Source organism: Liolophura sinensis, unplaced genomic scaffold (assembly GCF_032854445.1).
Source record: "Liolophura sinensis isolate JHLJ2023 unplaced genomic scaffold, CUHK_Ljap_v2 scaffold_33, whole genome shotgun sequence".
NCBI classification, from domain to species: Eukaryota; Metazoa; Mollusca; class Polyplacophora; order Chitonida; family Chitonidae; genus Liolophura; species Liolophura sinensis.
The window spans coordinates 30317-48464 of record NW_027017972.1 but is presented as its reverse complement, the minus strand read 5'-3'; the positions used below and the strand labels follow the sequence as shown (position 1 = coordinate 48464).

The following is an 18148-nucleotide window of genomic DNA, read 5'->3' as shown; positions in this document are numbered from 1 at the left end:
CAGTGCTATGCTCAGTGCAGGTGGCAGCCACAGAAAACTGAACCACATCACACCAGGCAGTGGTGTACCTTCACATCTGTGTGCTTCAAGTTAGGCTGTACAGATGCTGTGATCGGGCAAAAATTAACAACAGTGAATTCCATTCATTAACATTTTATGCAACAAAGATATGTACATGTACACATAAAACGAGCACTGAAAAAATTGTTCATCATAAGGACTCTATCACGATGCTCAACGTCATAATAAAACTTGGGCTTATTTATCTGTAATCCATTGTAACTTCTCTAGCACTTCATACTTTAGTGGTTTGAACAGAATGCGGTGTTCAGTCCCAATATCCGCCTCGCTTTCTTCTTCCAGACCAGCAATATTCTATCCTGTTTATTCAGTAGTAGTGGTTTCTAATTTGTGGAGCATTTCTCAAATCAGCCAAAACACACTGTGCTGATAACACAGTGGAGCCTTCCTGCAGGGTGTTGCTGAACCTCTTGTTTATGTCTGAAATTATAGACATTTGCAACACGGAGCAGTGAGGTAAGCTACCACACGTTGGCTGTGATGACCTGGCCACAGGCTGTATTCCTATACACGTGAAGACCCTGCAGTGAGGTCATAGCTCAGGTGGGGTCACTTTGTAGTCTTCATCTGTCTCCACACCTATGTCTTCCTGGAACAAGCATGGAAAGAGCGAGTGAGTGCTTGGGGTTTAACGTCGTACTTAACAATTTTTCAGCCATCTGACAACAAAGGAATCCTTAGAGTGCATGTAATGTGCCTCCTTTTTTCAGGGCGGATTTCCACTGCTCTTTTATCTAGTGCTGCTTCACTGAGACGCCTTACTGAAGGCCCGAGCCATTTTACTGATACAGGTCAATCAGTCCATGCACTATCCCCTGCATGCTAAACGCCAAGCGAGGAAGTTACAACTTCCTCTATTAAGATCTTAGGTGTGGCTTTACCCAGGATTGACCCTGGATCTACAGCTCCCGAAGCGGACACTCTACCAACTGTGCTATCGGGGCCAGTAGCATTGAAAGAGAAGTCAGAAGTGCTACTGGGTAAATTTTCTATCTGGATGCACAAGGACTCCATTTAGCCTAAAATCGCAATGACTCCATTTAGCCTAAAATCGCAATGACTCCATTTTGGCTAAAATACAACACAAGATAAATGTCAACAATGCTTTAGCATCACACGACTTCTGATTGATTGTTTCATTGATTTGTTTTTCAAGAATATTCCTTGTATATGTATACTGATGGCCGTTGATTTCATTCATAGGGGCTTCAGGGTGTTCATAGCGAACTACTGGCCTTTGGCAAGAAACTGACAAACTTTCGTGTAGAGCAAACTCAAAATACATACATATATAACATCTGTAGACTAATGAACTTCATGCCAGACCACATGACCTCCAAGATACTTGATGCAAGTCCACACGACTTGCAAGAAAATATATGCAAGACCCCATTGCCCTCTCTGCATGCAGAGGCTATAACTTACTGCTAGTAACGTCCCCTGAAATTGTGGACAAAGGGGGCTTGCAGTGAAAATAACATAAGCTGAATCCTATAAGGCATCGTAACCAAAGAAAAGAAAAATAAAATTCACACCCCTGTGAAAGAGAGCAAGGCACTCTATCTTGACAAGAAAATAAAAAGTTGCATATTATATACTTACATACAGCTGTTTTTTTCGTCTTTGGGTATCCCTCCAAAATGGCACCCAGAATGTCATTGGACTGAAATCACAACAATGCCTAAAATGTCAATCAGGACAAACTGCCTACACGCAATTTATACACAGGCAGCTCTTCATTTTTCTAACTTGAAAATCAAATTCTGTCCTCGCTTATAAAAAGGATTAGCATCCAGATTTATCATGTAATCATAATTACCTATATATTATTACATGGAGTTTAAAAAATTATTACAAAAGGGTACATTAATCAGAGTAAAATCACTAGATTATGAGGCTAGTTTCATGCATTTTTTCTGTCAACACCTGGTAGTCTCCGTCAAATTTCATCGTACAAGTCCAACCATTACGAGCTGTCAGAGCTTTGCCATTTAGTTCAGTGTTAAAAAAAAAAAAAGCTACAATAGTGTCAGCAAGCATATCAACAGGTCATTGAAGAACCCTAGAGTTATTTTTTTCAAGTTTCCAGACAATTTGACCCTCGAAAGACATGGATTTACAGCACAAGACAGAAGGATTTTGTACCTGTAAAAGTTAGCCCCATCTGCTTTTGCCATTTATGATGCGACAGTTATGAGAGGAATACAGCTTGCTGTAAACTTGAAAGGTGCGGGCTGCAGTCGGCCGAAATCTCAAGCTTACCTGAACCTCAAACTGACAGATATCAAATCTTTGTACACTAACATCATTTCTATTGTACACGACTATATACAGTGTAGGCATACAAGCAGGCTATTTCGGACAACCGACAATATTATGCAGTTGTCTTTGCATGCAGGTATGAATTTAGAATATCTCTGATATATGGTATTTATTGTGACAGCGGGAAAGAATGGTAAATAAATATTACATTTTAAGATAAACACATGAAATGTGCTGTAGCTTACCAGTCCGTACTGCTAGTGCGGTTGAAAATGACTCGAAGATCAAATTCAACATCTGAAAATTCAGAATCTGAAGCCGGACCAGATATGCCAGTCATAAATTGGAAACCTTTAACATCTTCCAAACTGGGTTCAAATCTATACAGTAGTATATTTGCTTCTGTGTAGGTGGAATTCACATCAAAAATGACACCGTTTTGATACGAATTCCAGGTTATTTAGGTCAGCTAGACTTGGGTTGGCCATGACGTCACCTGCTGAGCTGTACCAGGCAGTCGGCTGGAGATCAGCTACAGTGCAGTAAATCTATTGTTTTTGGTGGTTGGCTATCTATGATTTTATTTATTTGATTAGTGTTTTACGCCGTACTCAAGAATATTTCACTTATACGATGGAGGCCAGCATTATGGTGGGTGGAAACCGGACAAAGCCCGGGGGAAACCCACGACCATCCGCAGGTTGCTGGCAGACCTTCCCACGTACTGCCGGAAAGGAACCCAGCATGAGCTGGACTTGAACTCGCAGCGACCGCATTGGTGAGAGACTCTTGGGTCATTACGCTGCGCTAGCGCGCTAACCAACTGAGCCACGGGGACCTCTGCTATCTATAAGGTGTACCGGGGGGGGGGGGCGCTGGAGGTCAGCTACAGTGCAGTAAATCTATTGTTTTTGATGGTTGGCTATCTATGACCTCACCTATTTATCATTATTAGGTTTCCCAGAAGCCCTCGCGCTGATATACTGTTTAAACAGATGTGGTGGATTTAAAGTCATTATTACGTTTCTCAGAAGCCCTAGTGGTAACACACTGTTTAAACGGATTGTGATCTTTATAATTAGGACCACTATCTAAATCTGAACACTAATCCTTCAAGGGAGAAGAAAATTTTAAAAATCACACTATAGGCTGAAAAGGGCACATTTTTTTTCTATCTGGTGGTGCCTGCTGCATAATTTTGCAATTTTTCCTTGCCATACACAAAGCCTGAAAACGGTAAAGCTGGCATAAATTACTGAGTCAATGGCGTCCTCTATCCTTAACACCCAGTAATTTATGCTGGGAGTGTGTTGCCTCTCAGCCAATGAAAGTCGTTAAAACCTGCCCGCTTGTTTGTGTAAACTCGGAACCTATGTCCAAGATTCTGGTTTCCCGATTGAGACGCAGAAAGAAGAGTTCCACTGGAAATATACCAACTGTACTTCGGCAGATACCAACAGAAATTCTCCTCCTAACACAGAAGACTTCAGGACTAATTCTTAGGCAAAATGGAGTTGCCCACACTGCATTTTTTTTTTGTAACCAGTTTTTTTGTAACTTTCCTTGTTATGGTGTTATGACCCAGATCTTTTAAAAGATACCAGGAATAGAACTTTAAACACTGAGTGTGGCTTGTGGGAAGTGCATGTGGAAGTGGTGTGTGACCTTTTCGGTATAGCAATATCACTGTTCATATTCATGCACACTGAGCGCCGAGGCTGGCGGCCGCAGAGGCAGAGCCCCAGCGGCCGCAGAGGCAGAGCCCTGAGGCTGGCGGCCGCAAAGGCAGAGCCCAGCGGCCACAAAGGCAGAGCCCCAGCGGCCGCAAAGGCAGAGCCCCAGCGGCCGCAAAGGCAGAGCTACGAGGCTGGCGGCCGCAAAGGCAGAGCTACGAGGCTGGCGGCCGCAAAGGCAGAGCCCTGAGACTGGTGGCCGCAGAGGCAGAGCCCCGAGACTGGTGGGTGTGAGACACAGCTTCTCATTCAGAATACATGCTTAAAAGTGGAAAGCGGGGAAGAAAAAACAAATCTTAGATGTACAGTATGCGAATGTACATGTAGAAGCCAATTTCTCCTGTTGGAGAAGATAGTACAATTAAGTAGTATCACACAGACCATTCTCTTTCGTTTCCTCCCCTCCTTCACAAACTTGGCTCTCTCATGGTATATCTGAAACAACAGATCTCTGTACTCTTCATAAAGTCATAACTACCTCATCATAAGATCATAACTACATCATTCATAAGGTCATAACTACATCATCATAAGGTCATAACTTACATCATCATAAGGTCATAACTACATCTTCAAAATATCAACGAAAGCCTCAGAATCCACCTCACCCTGAAGGCCTGACACCCAACTCACAAAGCATTGGAACAAAGGTTTAGACACCCCCCCACCCTCCACTCCCTCACAAAATTTCAGATAATCCTTCCCCCCACCCCGTGGAAATGCCTTAAACAAGCAAGGGGAAAGGGGATTCTAACACACTATACGAACTACTGAATCTCTGGCACCTTGTCATGAATAACTTCAGCCAATGAAAAAACATAACACAGTGAAAATAAAAAGTTATAAAACCCATGAATGTAGAAGATCATAATAGAAGATTAAATCCAGAGCAGCAATGACAGTGTGATAGTAAGCAAATGATTATGTGTTATATCACTTGAAATACCATGTATTGTCAATTTACCCCTGTTAAGGTTTTAGTTCAACTGTTTACATGCTTATAAACCCATCTGAAGCCGTGTGGAGGGCTGACACACTTTACAGTACCTTGTCTTTGTCTTCTTTGGATATCAAAACCTGCCCTTCTTCAAACTTGCCAATTTTGATTTCAGGGAGTGGCACTGAAAAAACACAAGATGTTAATAATGAAACCATTGAACTGTATTTATTTATTTGAATGGTGTTTTATGCCGTTCAAGAATATTTCACTTATACCACGGCAGCCAGCATTACTTTTACAATGTAAGCCAGCGTTATTATGATGGGAGGAAACTGAGCAGAGCCCGGGGGAAGCCCATGATCATCTGCTAGTTGCTGGAAGACTTTGCCACACACGACTGGAGAAATAGGGCACCATTTACACTGAAGTTTCTAAGCTGACACATCAGTGGCTAGCACGAGCAGGAGTTTAGCATCAGTCAGGGGCTACCTAGCTACATGTACCTGACAAATCTCCTGTCTTAATTTTTAGTTGGTGATTATTTGCCTTTCTCAGGAATATTTCACTATCATGGACGCCTGGTTTATGGCAAGAGGAAACCGAAGCACCCAGAGGAAACCACAGACATTCAGACAGGCACGGAGAGTGAGTGGTTTAACTGATCCAATGGCCAGAATTTGAAATCAATACGTTTCCCTTTCCAATTTTTGTCATCTCTCCCATGTTAACTGTCCGAAGAATTGTCCTCTGGCTAACCTAAGCTTTCCCCTGACTTTTAATACTATACAAAACCAGTGGGAGCTGAATTCAAGGTGATCATTATAAGGCGTCCTATAACACGAGGAGGGCTGGTTCCAGACGTACACCTTCCTGATAGCCTTACACTTTGGGTGACTTCTCCAAGCAGTCCTCTCAGCTTCTGCTGTTGTCAAGGAACTTGTTAAGGACTTCAACTCTGAAAAACAAGAGATATATAAAGCATTTTTTTTTTTTGTCTCCAAAAATTGTTTGTCTGAACAAAGGTATTTTTTGAGTGGTCCTAAGGTTGATTCTATATCAAGACACATGCACACAGATTAGACACAAACATGTAGATTCAAGTCCCATGTCAAAATTAAACTAGACAATGGAATCGGAGAATCCCACCAGCTCCACCTGCTACAGCAGTCAACTAGACAGTGGAATCAGAGAAATCCCACCAGCTGGCGGCCTGCTATAGCAGTCAACTAGACAGTGGAATCAGAGAAACCCACCAGCTCCACCTGCTATAGCAGTCCACTAGACAATGGAATCAGGACAAAGATAAAACTTGTAAAGTGTTGTGGTGGTAAAGACGGCAGTTTGGGGAGGTCATGCACAAAACTGAGCCAGTGGTCTATCCGTGTACTAAGGGTGGCCACTGCAGCCCTCTGATTGGCTGAGCAAATTCTCAGCTGACAAGTCACTGCGTGGATGGTTTAAACATTCCGTCATAGTACAGAGAGGCACATGCATCGGCCAGTGTCACTGGCTCCTAGTACCAATACAGATGTGGAAAGCTTTTTACACATACTGTGTATACCAAATAAACTGGTATACACCAAGGCAAATTCTTACACCCTACAAGTCTGGTAAAGTGGCTAGAGAGACAAAAATGAATGAATGAATGAATGATTATGGCTTAACGCCACATCGGCAATATTTCAGCCATATCGTGGCGAGAACAAGGTGAAAACAAGAGACGGTAAAGGTTTTCGACATGATAATATGAACATCAAAAGTAAAACAAAAAGTACAGACATGTTTAAAATCGTATAAAACAAAAATAAGAGTTAAAACTCGAAAACCAGAGTTATAGTACATGTATAAATATATATAACTGTTTATTTATAGATATTTACGACAATTAAAATTTATATTTTATGATATAGGCCAATGGCCTTCAAATAATTTATGACAACATCGCCAGCGATGCTGTCAAATAAATCATATATAGAGTTAACCGTGTAGAATCTCTGCCGAACATGGGCAAAGTCTACACAGTCAACCAGAATATGTTTGTTGCCATATTGAGCATCACATCCAACACACTCGGGAGCACTGCTCCCATCCAAGATGAAATAGTGTGTCAGATGAGAATGTCCAATACGGCATCTCGTTAAAACGACTTGGTCTCTACGAGACATATCAAATGTATATGAATTATAGCCAATGACCGGATGAATGGCATGCAGTTTATTATGGACCTGCAAGTTCCATTCACCCTGCCAAAGGCCACGAATATATTTAAGAATATTGGACTTCATGTCAGTATAAGGGATTTTTATCTTAGATATGGGTTTATTTAGGGCAGCTTTCGCCTCCCTGTCTGCGACTGTGTTTCCATGGATACCAATATGACTTGGTATCCAGCAGAATATAATATCTTTACCTCTTCTAATTAATTTCCTATGTATAGCTAAAATTTGAAGGATCAAGGGATTTTTAAATTTATTATTCTGTATTGCCAATAGGCAAGACGACGAGTCAGTGCATATCATTGCCCTCTGGGCACACCAGAAGAAACATATGATAAGGCCAGGAGTATAGCTCTGGCCTCGGCAGAGATTATTGAAGAAGAGGATGGAAGACGAAAGGAAGAGACCCGCTGCTCTAAGACAGCCGCAGTCGCAACCCTGTCCCCATCCTTCGACCCGTCAGTATATATAAATTTATAATCCGTATAATTAGCTTTAATTTCAGCAAAACCTTGCTGAATTATAAGAGGATTTGTATTCGATTTATTATATTTACGCAGATCAAATATTAGTTTTGGTTGTGGGAGAAGCCATGGAGGAGACTCCGGAAAAGACACCGGAGCTATATCATCCAGCTTGATGTTAGCTCCCACAATATGGTCCCGTATACGAAGACCGAACGAAGGGATCTTGTTAGGACATTTAGTATATTTGTCTACATACAATGGATTAAAAACACAGTCGTAGGCAGGGTTTGTTGGATGTGCTTTAAGCTTTGTGGCATATTGAAGGCTAAGTTTTATACGTCGGTTATATAAAGAAGGCTCATTTGCCTCCACGTATAAACTTTCTACTGGTGAAGTTCTAAAAGCACCAAGGCTGAGCCTCAAACCTTGGTGATGAACAGGATCCAACATTTTAATGTACGACTTCCTAGTGGAACCGTAAATGATGGATCCATAGTCCAATTTAGACCTCACCAGAGAACGATATAAATTAAGTAAAACTGATCGGTCAGCACCCCAATCGGTGCTAGACACGACCTTAATTATATCGAGAGCCTTTGTACATTTAGCTTTAAGCATTTTTATGTGAGGTATAAAAGATAGCTTACTATCAAATATTATACCTAAAAATTTTGTTTCTCCAACAATTTTAATCTGTTTACCACAAAAAGTAAGCTCAGGGTCAAGATGAAGTTTCCGTTTATTACAAAAATGCATACCGACGGTTTTAGACGTTGAAAATCTAAAACCGTTTTCAGTTGCCCATTTCTCGATGTTATTGAGACAAAGCTGCAACTGACGTTCGATATTATTCATATTCTTAGCTCGGTAGCATATAAGGAAATCATCCACGTATAAAGAACCCTCTGTGCCCAATGTTAATGTTTTTGCTAGGCTATTTATTTTTATGCTAAACAGAGTTGGTGATAGAATGCTGCCCTGGGGTACACCCATTTCCTGCTCATAAGAGTCAGAAAGAGTGGACCCAACCCGTACCTTAAACTGACGATCAGATAAAAATTGAGATATAAATATAGGTAATCGACCTTTAAGACCCATGTTCGCGAGGTCTTTTAAAATACCATATTTCCATGTGGTGTCGTAGGCCTTTTCAAGGTCAAAAAATATGGACACCACATGTTCATTATTGATGAAGCCATCGCGAATAAAAGTTTCGAATCGAACAAGGTGATCCATGGTAGATCTACCTTGCCGAAAACCACATTGAATATTAGATAAAAGCTTGTTGGTTTCCAGAAACCAAACAAGTCTATCATTAATCATCCGTTCCATAGTCTTACAGACACAGCTGGTAAGAGCTATGGGACGGTAATTATTTGGATCAGTATGATCCTTACCCGGTTTGGGAACCGGGATAATACACGCCTCCCTCCATGATGGTGGAAAATTACCAGTTATCCAAATATCATTAATCAAATCCAAGAGAGTCTCCAGTGGCTCAGGTGGTAAATGGTTGAGAAACTTATAATATACATTATCAGGACCACAAGCAGTATCGTGGGCCTTTTTTAATGCAGTTCTAAGTTCCTCGATATTAAATGGACAATTATAATCTTGTAAATTTTTAGAAGAAAAGGGCAATTTAGTTTTCTCCTTCTGGTTTTTAATATGTTGGAATTTTTTAGTATAGTTCTTAGAAGATTTGTTGGAAATTGTTTCAGCTAATTTATTGGCTATATCAGATGGAGATGTTAATATATTATCTCCATCTTTTAAATGCTGAACTTTTGCTTTATTATTTTTGCCCTTAAGTTTCTGAACCATGTTCCAGACCTTACGCATGGGTGTTTTTGACGTAATGCCCGAAACAAAGTTCCGCCAACAAGATCGTCTCTTGGACTTGAGTAATCGACGAGCCTTAGCTCGAAAAATACGAACCTGGTTTAAGTTATTATCAGTAGGACAAATATTAAAATTTCGCTCGGCCTTTTTGCGGTCCTTAATGGCTTTGCGACAGTCCTTATCATACCAGGGTTTACTTTTGGATTTGGGATTTGTCGAGGTTTTAGGGATAGTTCTATCGGCAGCTCGTAAAACAAGCTCGTTAAATTTTAATATTGGATCATTTGCTGCATTGAGAGTCTCTGGAGTGATATCAGCCTCACAGAACATCTCGAATGCGATCCAGTCTGCTTTATCGAATTTCCACCTAGCTACACGTTCTAAAGAATTAGAAGTGATATGCTCTAGGATAATAGGAAAATGGTCACTACCACAAAGATCGTCATGCACCTTCCAAGAAAAATCAAGGAGAAGTGATGGATCCGTGATAGTGAGATCGATAGCAGAATAAGTGCCGTTACCCGGATGTAAATAGGTATTAGAACCATCATTGAAATAACACAGTTCACCATTCGATAAGAAGTCTTCTACTATCTTGCCCTTATTATTTATGTTGTTACTGCCCCATAGGGGGTTATGGGAATTAAAATCTCCAAGTATTATAAACGGTTTAGGTAACTGTTCTTTTAAATTGTGTAACTGAAAAGCTGACAAAGAAGTGTTCGGAGGTATATACACCGAACATAATGTGACTGTTTCATATAATGAAACACAAACGGCCACAGCTTGAAGCTCTGTATCCAGAGCTACAGGGCTGTGGATAATATTGTTATTTATGAAGATCGAGGAGCCGCCTGCAGCTCGCTCTTCTTCAATACAATATGTGCTATAAAGGGAATAGTTTTTAAGAGTTATTTTATCTTTGTCAGGTGTCTTCAGGTGAGTTTCCTGAAGACACAGGGCAACTGGATTAAAAGATTGAACTAGCTGTGTTATTTCAATAAAATTTGCCTTAAGACCTCGACAATTCCACTGTATAATTTTATCTAAAGAAGACATTATGGAGGAAGGCGTATGGGTGATTTATCTTTATGTTTGGATCGAGGCCGACCCTTCCGTGGAGATCGGCTGGAAGATCTCCCTGGTGCGGGTGATGTATCCATCGCATCCGATGTTGAAGGACCAACGTCCTCCAACGATCCAAACCTATTAAAAGTTTGGATAGCATCCCTAGTGGCCTTAGAGGGACGCTCTGTGGGGCCACTAGGTTTATTATTATTATTTTGAGTTTTATTTTTGAACTTAGTTTTGTCATTATTTTTAGGGACATTGGGTTCAGGTTTATCAGTTTGTAGAGTGCTACTTACCGGCGTTATTTGTTGTATTGTCGTAGTCTGAGTTGAGCAGGAATTAAGCGCAGGTTGAGCCGAAAGTTGGACAGAAGTAGAACTAGGTTTGTCGTTTCCAATGGGCCAAGTCAAGGAAGTTTGAGTAGCAACAGATGCTACTCGCTTGACCACATTGGCAAACGAAGTCTGCGGTGAAGTATTAGGAGGCGAGACTAGTTTGCGGGCTTCCTGATACGATATATTGTTTTTAAGTTTTAAATTTATTATTTGTTTTTCTTTAAGGAACAATGGACAGTCTTTAGAGGAGGCCATATGATCTCCACCGCAATTGCAACACTTAATTGTGCTGCTACAGTCGAAACCATCATGACCTTCACTACTACATCGGAAGCAAACCAGTTTATTTTTACACTGGCCCTTTCCGTGACCAAATTTTTGACAGTTGAAACACCGCGTTGGGTTAGGAATATACAAGTCTACACTAACCCTATACGGGCCAATGTAGATGTACGACGGAAGGGATTTAGTATTGAAAGTTAGAAGATATGTATTTAATTTTAGGATGTTACCAGCTTTTTTTGTTGTGAAACGTTTCACTCTGGTAACACCCTGTGAATGTAACTCTGCGCAAATTTCTTCCTCAGTTAGGTCTCTAATATCTCCATCCCTATCACGTATAATCCCCTGACAGCTATTTAGGGAACTATGAGGGGATGTAAACACCGGAATTTCGCATATTTTGTTTAAAGTCAGGAGATTTGTGGATTGTTGTTTCCGGAAACATTCTATAAGAATGTCTCCGGATCTCAGCTTTTTCACGTTTTTTAGTGTGCCCGCTGCGCCCTGCAAGGCTCGTTTCAACATAAATGGGTGGATTTTAGATGCCGGCTTCTGTTCACTCTTTGTTGAGAGAACGATAAAAGACGGCCATGTATCCTGCGCATTATCAAGGCAGTCTGATAAAACCTCTAACTTCCTCTTTTTGTCAGCATTCGACGAAGTCGGCTGAGAGGAAGACCTGATCGATTCATTAGATACATTTAATGGAAGGTTTAAGGTAGACATGATAAATATATAATACGAATTCACCCCACGTGTTCCCCACCCACCGCGGAGTGCCAACAAGGGCGATGCCTGAACCTGGGAAAACCCGGCAGGAAAGACATCAAGGACTCCACGTGAGGTATACTCGAATAGATGGCCTCAATGAGCAAACCCCATTAGGCTAATAAGGTCACACATCAGACACATACTACTCGATTGACCCATGAGCCACCGCCTCAAAACCTAGTCCCGCAAACAAAATTTCAGAAATAACAGATATTCTCTAAGGATTGGTGTTATGGATACTCTGGGACCAGGTAGAGGCAAGACATGACCAAGCCGATTGATCGGACCGGGCCCATCCGACCTCCCGTCTCTCTCCAAGTAAGGGCCAAAGTGGCGTGTTGGGCGTGAGGATCTCGCAAGACCAACACACCCTCAGCCACCAGGATCCCGTCCTCGTAGATTACGGGTCGCAACCCACGGCAAACAGGTCGCTCCCCGGTTGCCTCTCACACAACCGAGAAGATGTGAGCTTATTATATTCACCGGGCTCACACAGGAGAGCTCTAGGTTAGTCGACTTTTACGACAAGCTTGCCTAGAGGGCTGAGGTCCTATTCTTATCACCCCGGAAACCCCACGGGGGGAGAGACAAAAAGCTTATCTAGATAAGTGATTGCGTAAGAAAGTGTAACACTACAAGAAGGCTTGCAGAAATCTCTGTTTACAGGAGAACAGAATGAAGTCAATCTGAATGTGTCCACAAAACAGAAAAATGGTGATAAATTTAGTAAAATCGCCAGAGGAACGCAATACCCTTCTTGTTCTCCTACAATTTTACAATAAAAATTGTAGCCCTATATGAAACTTGATTACACAAATGGCAAATCTGCCAAAGTCCATAAATCTCATAAGCAATAAAGTCCCAGAAACCCTGTTTACAAGAAATTGTTACCCTACATGGAGGCTTAATTTCTAGAGAACATGTTTACTACAGAAAGAAAAAAATTGATGTTTGTATAACTGGTAAATTTGTGAATTGAAAGTCTATCAATAAAAATCATTAGAAAACATTCACAAAGCCTATAAAACTAAAACTAAAACCAATAAAACAGTTCAACCTTCCATGAGTAGGCCCTTTGTAGATGTACACAGACGAAAAGAAATATCCAAAAAACACAAACAAAACAAATTTCCATCACTGTATGTTGAAGCTTAACCTTCCAACCCAGTATGTGCATTTACACACCATCCCATAGACCAGAGAGCTAAACAAAATAGCTTAACCTTCCATCCCAGTATGTGCATTTACACACCATCCCATAGATCAGAGAGCTAAACAAAATAGCTTAACCTTCCATCCCAGTATGTGCATTTACACACCATCCCATAGATCAGAGAGCTAAACAAAATAGCTTAACCTTCAATCAATGAACAAGAGTCCTTTATACATGTACAGGAGTTAAAAGAAAAAGCTTAACCTTCAATCCATGCATGAGAGCCCATTACACAGGGGCTAAAAAACCAAAAGCTTTTTTAGACACCAACACTTTTCCCCATTCTCATATTACCCCACCTTACTTCGTTCAGTCGAGCGAAAATGTAAGTAGAAATTACAAATTTTGATACGGTACAGCCTCAGACAAGCAAAGATGAAATTTATAATGGTCAGTGACATTCCAAAAATAACTGGATATATTCCTCAGGATAGATCAGATTCTCACAAAGAAAGTAAAGACAAATTCTTAAATATGGGCAACATTGATTTTCCATGGTTACACAACGGTACCACTCAATTACCTGCTTCTGCCTTGTGGATGTCGGCCATGTTGGTTCTCCATGGTTACACAAGAGTAACAGTCAATTACCTGCTTCTGCCGTGTGGATATCGCCCATGTTGGTTCTCCATGGTTACACAAGTGTAACCATCAATTACCTGCTTCTGCCGTGTGGATGTCGGCCATGTTGGTTCCCCATGGTTACACAACAGTAACCATCACTAGCCTGTTTCTGCCTTGTGGATGTCAGCCATGTTGGTTCTCCATGGTTACACAACAGTAACCATCACTAGCCTGTTTCTGCCTTGTGGATGTCAGCCATATTGGTTCTTAATTGTTATGCAAGGGTAACTGTCACTAACCTGTTTCTGCTTTGTGGATGTGAGCCATGTTGGTTCTCAATGGTTATGCAAGGGTAACTGTCACTAACCTGTTTCTGCTTTGTGGATGTGAGCCATCTTGGTTCCCCATGGTTACACAAGATTAACTGCCACTAGCCTGTTTCTGCCTTGTGGATGTCGCCCATGTTGGTTCCCCATGGTTACACAAGAGTAACCATCACTAGCCTGTTTCTGCCTTGTGGATGTCAGCCATGTTGGTTCTCCATGGTTACACAACAGTAACCATCACTAGCCTGTTTCTGCCTTGTGGATGTCAGCCATATTGGTTCTTAATTGTTATGCAAGGGTAACTGTCACCAACCTGTTTCTGCCTTGTGGATGTGAGCCATCTTGGTTCTCCATGGTTACGCAAGAGTAACTGTCACCAACCTGTTTCTGCCTTGTGGATGTGAGCCATCTTGGTTCTCCATGGTTACGCAAGAGTAACTGTCACCAACCTGTTTCTGCCGTGTGGATGTCAGCCATGTTGGTCCTTAGCTCCTCTGTCATTTCAGCAACTCTCTTGTCCATAGACTGAATCTCAGACTCATCCACATCAGCAAACTGGCTCTGAGAGATGACAGATATGAGATGCAGGATGACATGACAGATATGAGATGCAGGATCACATTACAGCCAGAGGACAAATCAGCTTCAGAAAATTCACATCATTCTGTTGATTTATTTATTTGATAGGTGTCTTATGCTGTACTCAAAAATACTTATATGACAGGGGCCACCATTATGATGGGAGGATATCAGGCAGAGCCTGGGGCAAACTCACAACCAGTTTGTTGGCAGTATTATTTGAATGGCCTTGTGTCAATTACGCAAATGACACTAAGTTCCTACAGTAATATGTAATACATTAGATTTAATACTAATGCCTTAATCATTTATGACAACAACTTAAATCACTCTTCAAACTTTTTTTTTTAATACGATTTAAAAGCAACCAATTGAAGTAAAAACTCCACATATTCAAATAGAAACAAAAAAGCTTCCAGAAATCAAGAAAAGAAGAGCTGTAAATGAATGAAAAATTGAGTACATGAATGTTGTAGAATATTCAGAGTTTATTTGCAGACATAAACTTACCTGATCAGCCACGTAAACTTTCTGTTTGCCATATGTCTTTTCTCGGATTTTACCATCCTGTGCCAAGGACTCGCAACCCTTGACTACAGCCTGAAAACACAGAATTAATGGATCCCATATTTACAGGCTGATAAACGGACATTTTGCAAATCACTGGTGGTACACAAGTGGTCTTCAATGAAAATTACACTGAGCAAACAATCACTTTGTCAGCTTCTTATTGTCGACCCCCAGACCTCACGGACGGTGAGAGTCGACCACCACCACCCCCGACGTTGAGAGTTCCCCCCCCCCCCCCGGACCACACAGACGGTGAGAGTCCCCCCCCCCCCCCACCGCTTTCCTAGAAAGCGACTGAAAGATACATTTTATATGTAACCCACCTGGCTCTCAAGTAACACCAAATACTGAGCACTTTTTGTTATAATTTAAACATCCTAACACCATGACATCATTGTAATTCATCTGAATATTTCACTTAATTGTGTTTGATGAAAGTCTTCTTATGGAATTCATTACCTACAAGTATAAGAGACTTATTCCCACTGCACACAACTCAATTACCTTCCAAAACAGGGAAGATATTTCAACAATCCTTTAACCATTATAACAAGACCTTATTATAGATTTCAAATTCATCCATTCATATTCTATGTAATTCCAACTGGCAATGAAAACTTCAAAAGACTCACAGTTTTCCCAAATTCCTTGTGCAGATTATTGAAGATATCAATGGCACTGTAAGGCCGATTCTGTCTGTTCAAGTATGCCAGTATAGCCTTCACAGCTGAAATTAAAAATATTTCAATCAATATGTCAAAGAATCCAAGACGCCTAAAACTTGGGTAGAGCACGCTAAATCTTACGGGCTCTAAATCCGATATCAAAATGGTGTATTGTAATTGTGTGAAAAAGAAATCAATATATTTTTTCTTGCTACCTGTACACTTGTTTGCTTCTTTTTGGGATGTAATTTTGAACATGTATACAAAGTATTTGCAGCGCATAGGGCAACCAAATGACAATTGTTGGCACTTGGGAAAACATTATTGGGTATGCGTTTGGCCAAGTCGCAACTGCTCCGAAAGTGACTGAACTAACGTATGTACCACTGTCCCAAATGCTACCCGGCTCAAATCTCGAAGTTCTTTCCCGCACCGCACAATTTAGTCCACGCGTCACCACAATTGCCCTCCGCGTGAAGCAGAAACACGGAGGAAGCCCGCCACTTAATCATATTTTCCCTACATCGCCGCTATACCTCATTAGGAACGAAATACCTCTCACTCGCTCACTTGAACAGGTTACCGGCCACGTTGTTGGTACCGTTGCAGTAGTTGCAACTAGCGTTTGGTCTCGCATCATGCGTACCTGATGTCCAACAACAACAACCCGTATAACAATGTCAGTGAAACAAGAACAGCAGGTAGAACAAAAGAAATTGACAGCGTTCAAGCATCATGCCCTAGTTTTGTTAACATGCCAATGGTTTACTGTCGATCAAGAGACACATCTCTTAATTACCTCCTGCATCCTTCCCTTTGCTCATGATGACAAACCACTGACAACTTCGAAAAATGCGGGAAAAGTTTACCATCCGTACTGGAGAGCACTCAAGGGGGCGTTACTGTGTCAAACATTTTCTTCACAGCTTGAAATGCACTGCCTCGCCGCCTATAAATGAACATAGTCCTATACATATGAACAGTGGCATGGGACAGTAAAGGAATTTCTTGCCTCTATCCGATGTGAGCAGAGTGATAGGCCTGCTATGTAATGAATGGATAATTATGCCTTAACTACTGAGCCGTAAAAGTCACAACATTTTGGAATGAATGAATGAATGAATGAATGATTATGGTTTAACGCCACATCGGCAATATTTCAGCCATATTTTGGCGAGAGCAAGGTGAAAACACGAGGCGGTTGAGGTTTCCGATATGGTGGTGAGAACATCAAAAATGAAACAAATGTTTGGACATGTTTAAAACCAGATTAGAATAACCAAAAACAGTTAAAACTCGAAAACCCTCATATTTTAAAAATAATATATCAAGAAATGTATATAACTTTATCGATAAATATTTATGTATTAATAAATTCCTTTAAATAATTGATGACAACATCGCCAGCGATGTTGTCAAATAAATTATGTATAGAGTTGACCGTGTAGAATCTCTGCCGAACGTGGGCAACCTCCACACAGTCAACCAAGATATGTTTGATGCCATATTGGGCATCGCATCCAACGCTCTCGGGAGCACTGCTCCCATCTAGTATGAAATTGTACGTTAGACGAGAATGCTCAACACGACACCTTGTCAAGATTACTTGGTCTCTACGAAAGAATGAATGATTATGGCTTTACGCCACATCGGCAATATTTCAGCCATATCGTGGCGAGAACAAGGTGAAAACAAGAGATGGTTAAGGTTTTCGATATGATAATATGAACATCAAAAGTAAAAAAAAAAAGTACAGACATGTTTAAAATCGCATAAAAGAAAAAATAAGAGTTAAAACTCGAAAACCAGGGTTATATATTATATGTATAAATCTATATGTATATAACTGTTTATATATAGATATTTATGACGATTAAAATTTATATTTTATGATATAGGCCAATGGCCTTTAAATAATTTATGACAACATCGCCAGCGATGCTGTCAAATAAATCATATATAGAGTTGACCGTGTAGAATCTCTGCCGAACATGGGCAAAGTCTACACAGTCAACCAGAATATGTTTGATGCCATATTGAGCATCACATCCAACACACTCGGGAGCACTGCTCCCATCCAAGATGAAATTGTGTGTTAGACGAGAATGTCCAATACGGCATCTAGTTAAAACGACTTGGTCTCTACGAGACATATCAAGTGTATATGAATTAAAGCCAATGACAGGATGAATGGCATGCAGTTTATTGTAAACCTGCAGATCCCATTCACC

At 40.8% G+C, this 18148-nt stretch overlaps 1 protein-coding gene across 1 annotated transcript; it reads right to left on the bottom strand.

Moving 5' to 3' along the window:
• Positions 1-143: 143 nt before the first annotated feature.
• On the bottom strand, positions 144-16741 carry LOC135481388 (homologous-pairing protein 2 homolog). Its single transcript, XM_064761221.1, has 9 exons — positions 16717-16741; positions 15885-15979; positions 15193-15282; positions 14553-14664; positions 5900-5971; positions 5124-5197; positions 4458-4511; positions 1688-1744; positions 144-670 (listed from the first exon to the last, which is right to left on the bottom strand). The coding sequence occupies exons 1-9, from the start codon at positions 16739-16741 to the stop codon at positions 614-616; spliced, it is 636 nt and encodes a 211-aa protein (XP_064617291.1). The 3' UTR covers positions 144-613.
• Positions 16742-18148: the final 1407 nt, after the last annotated feature.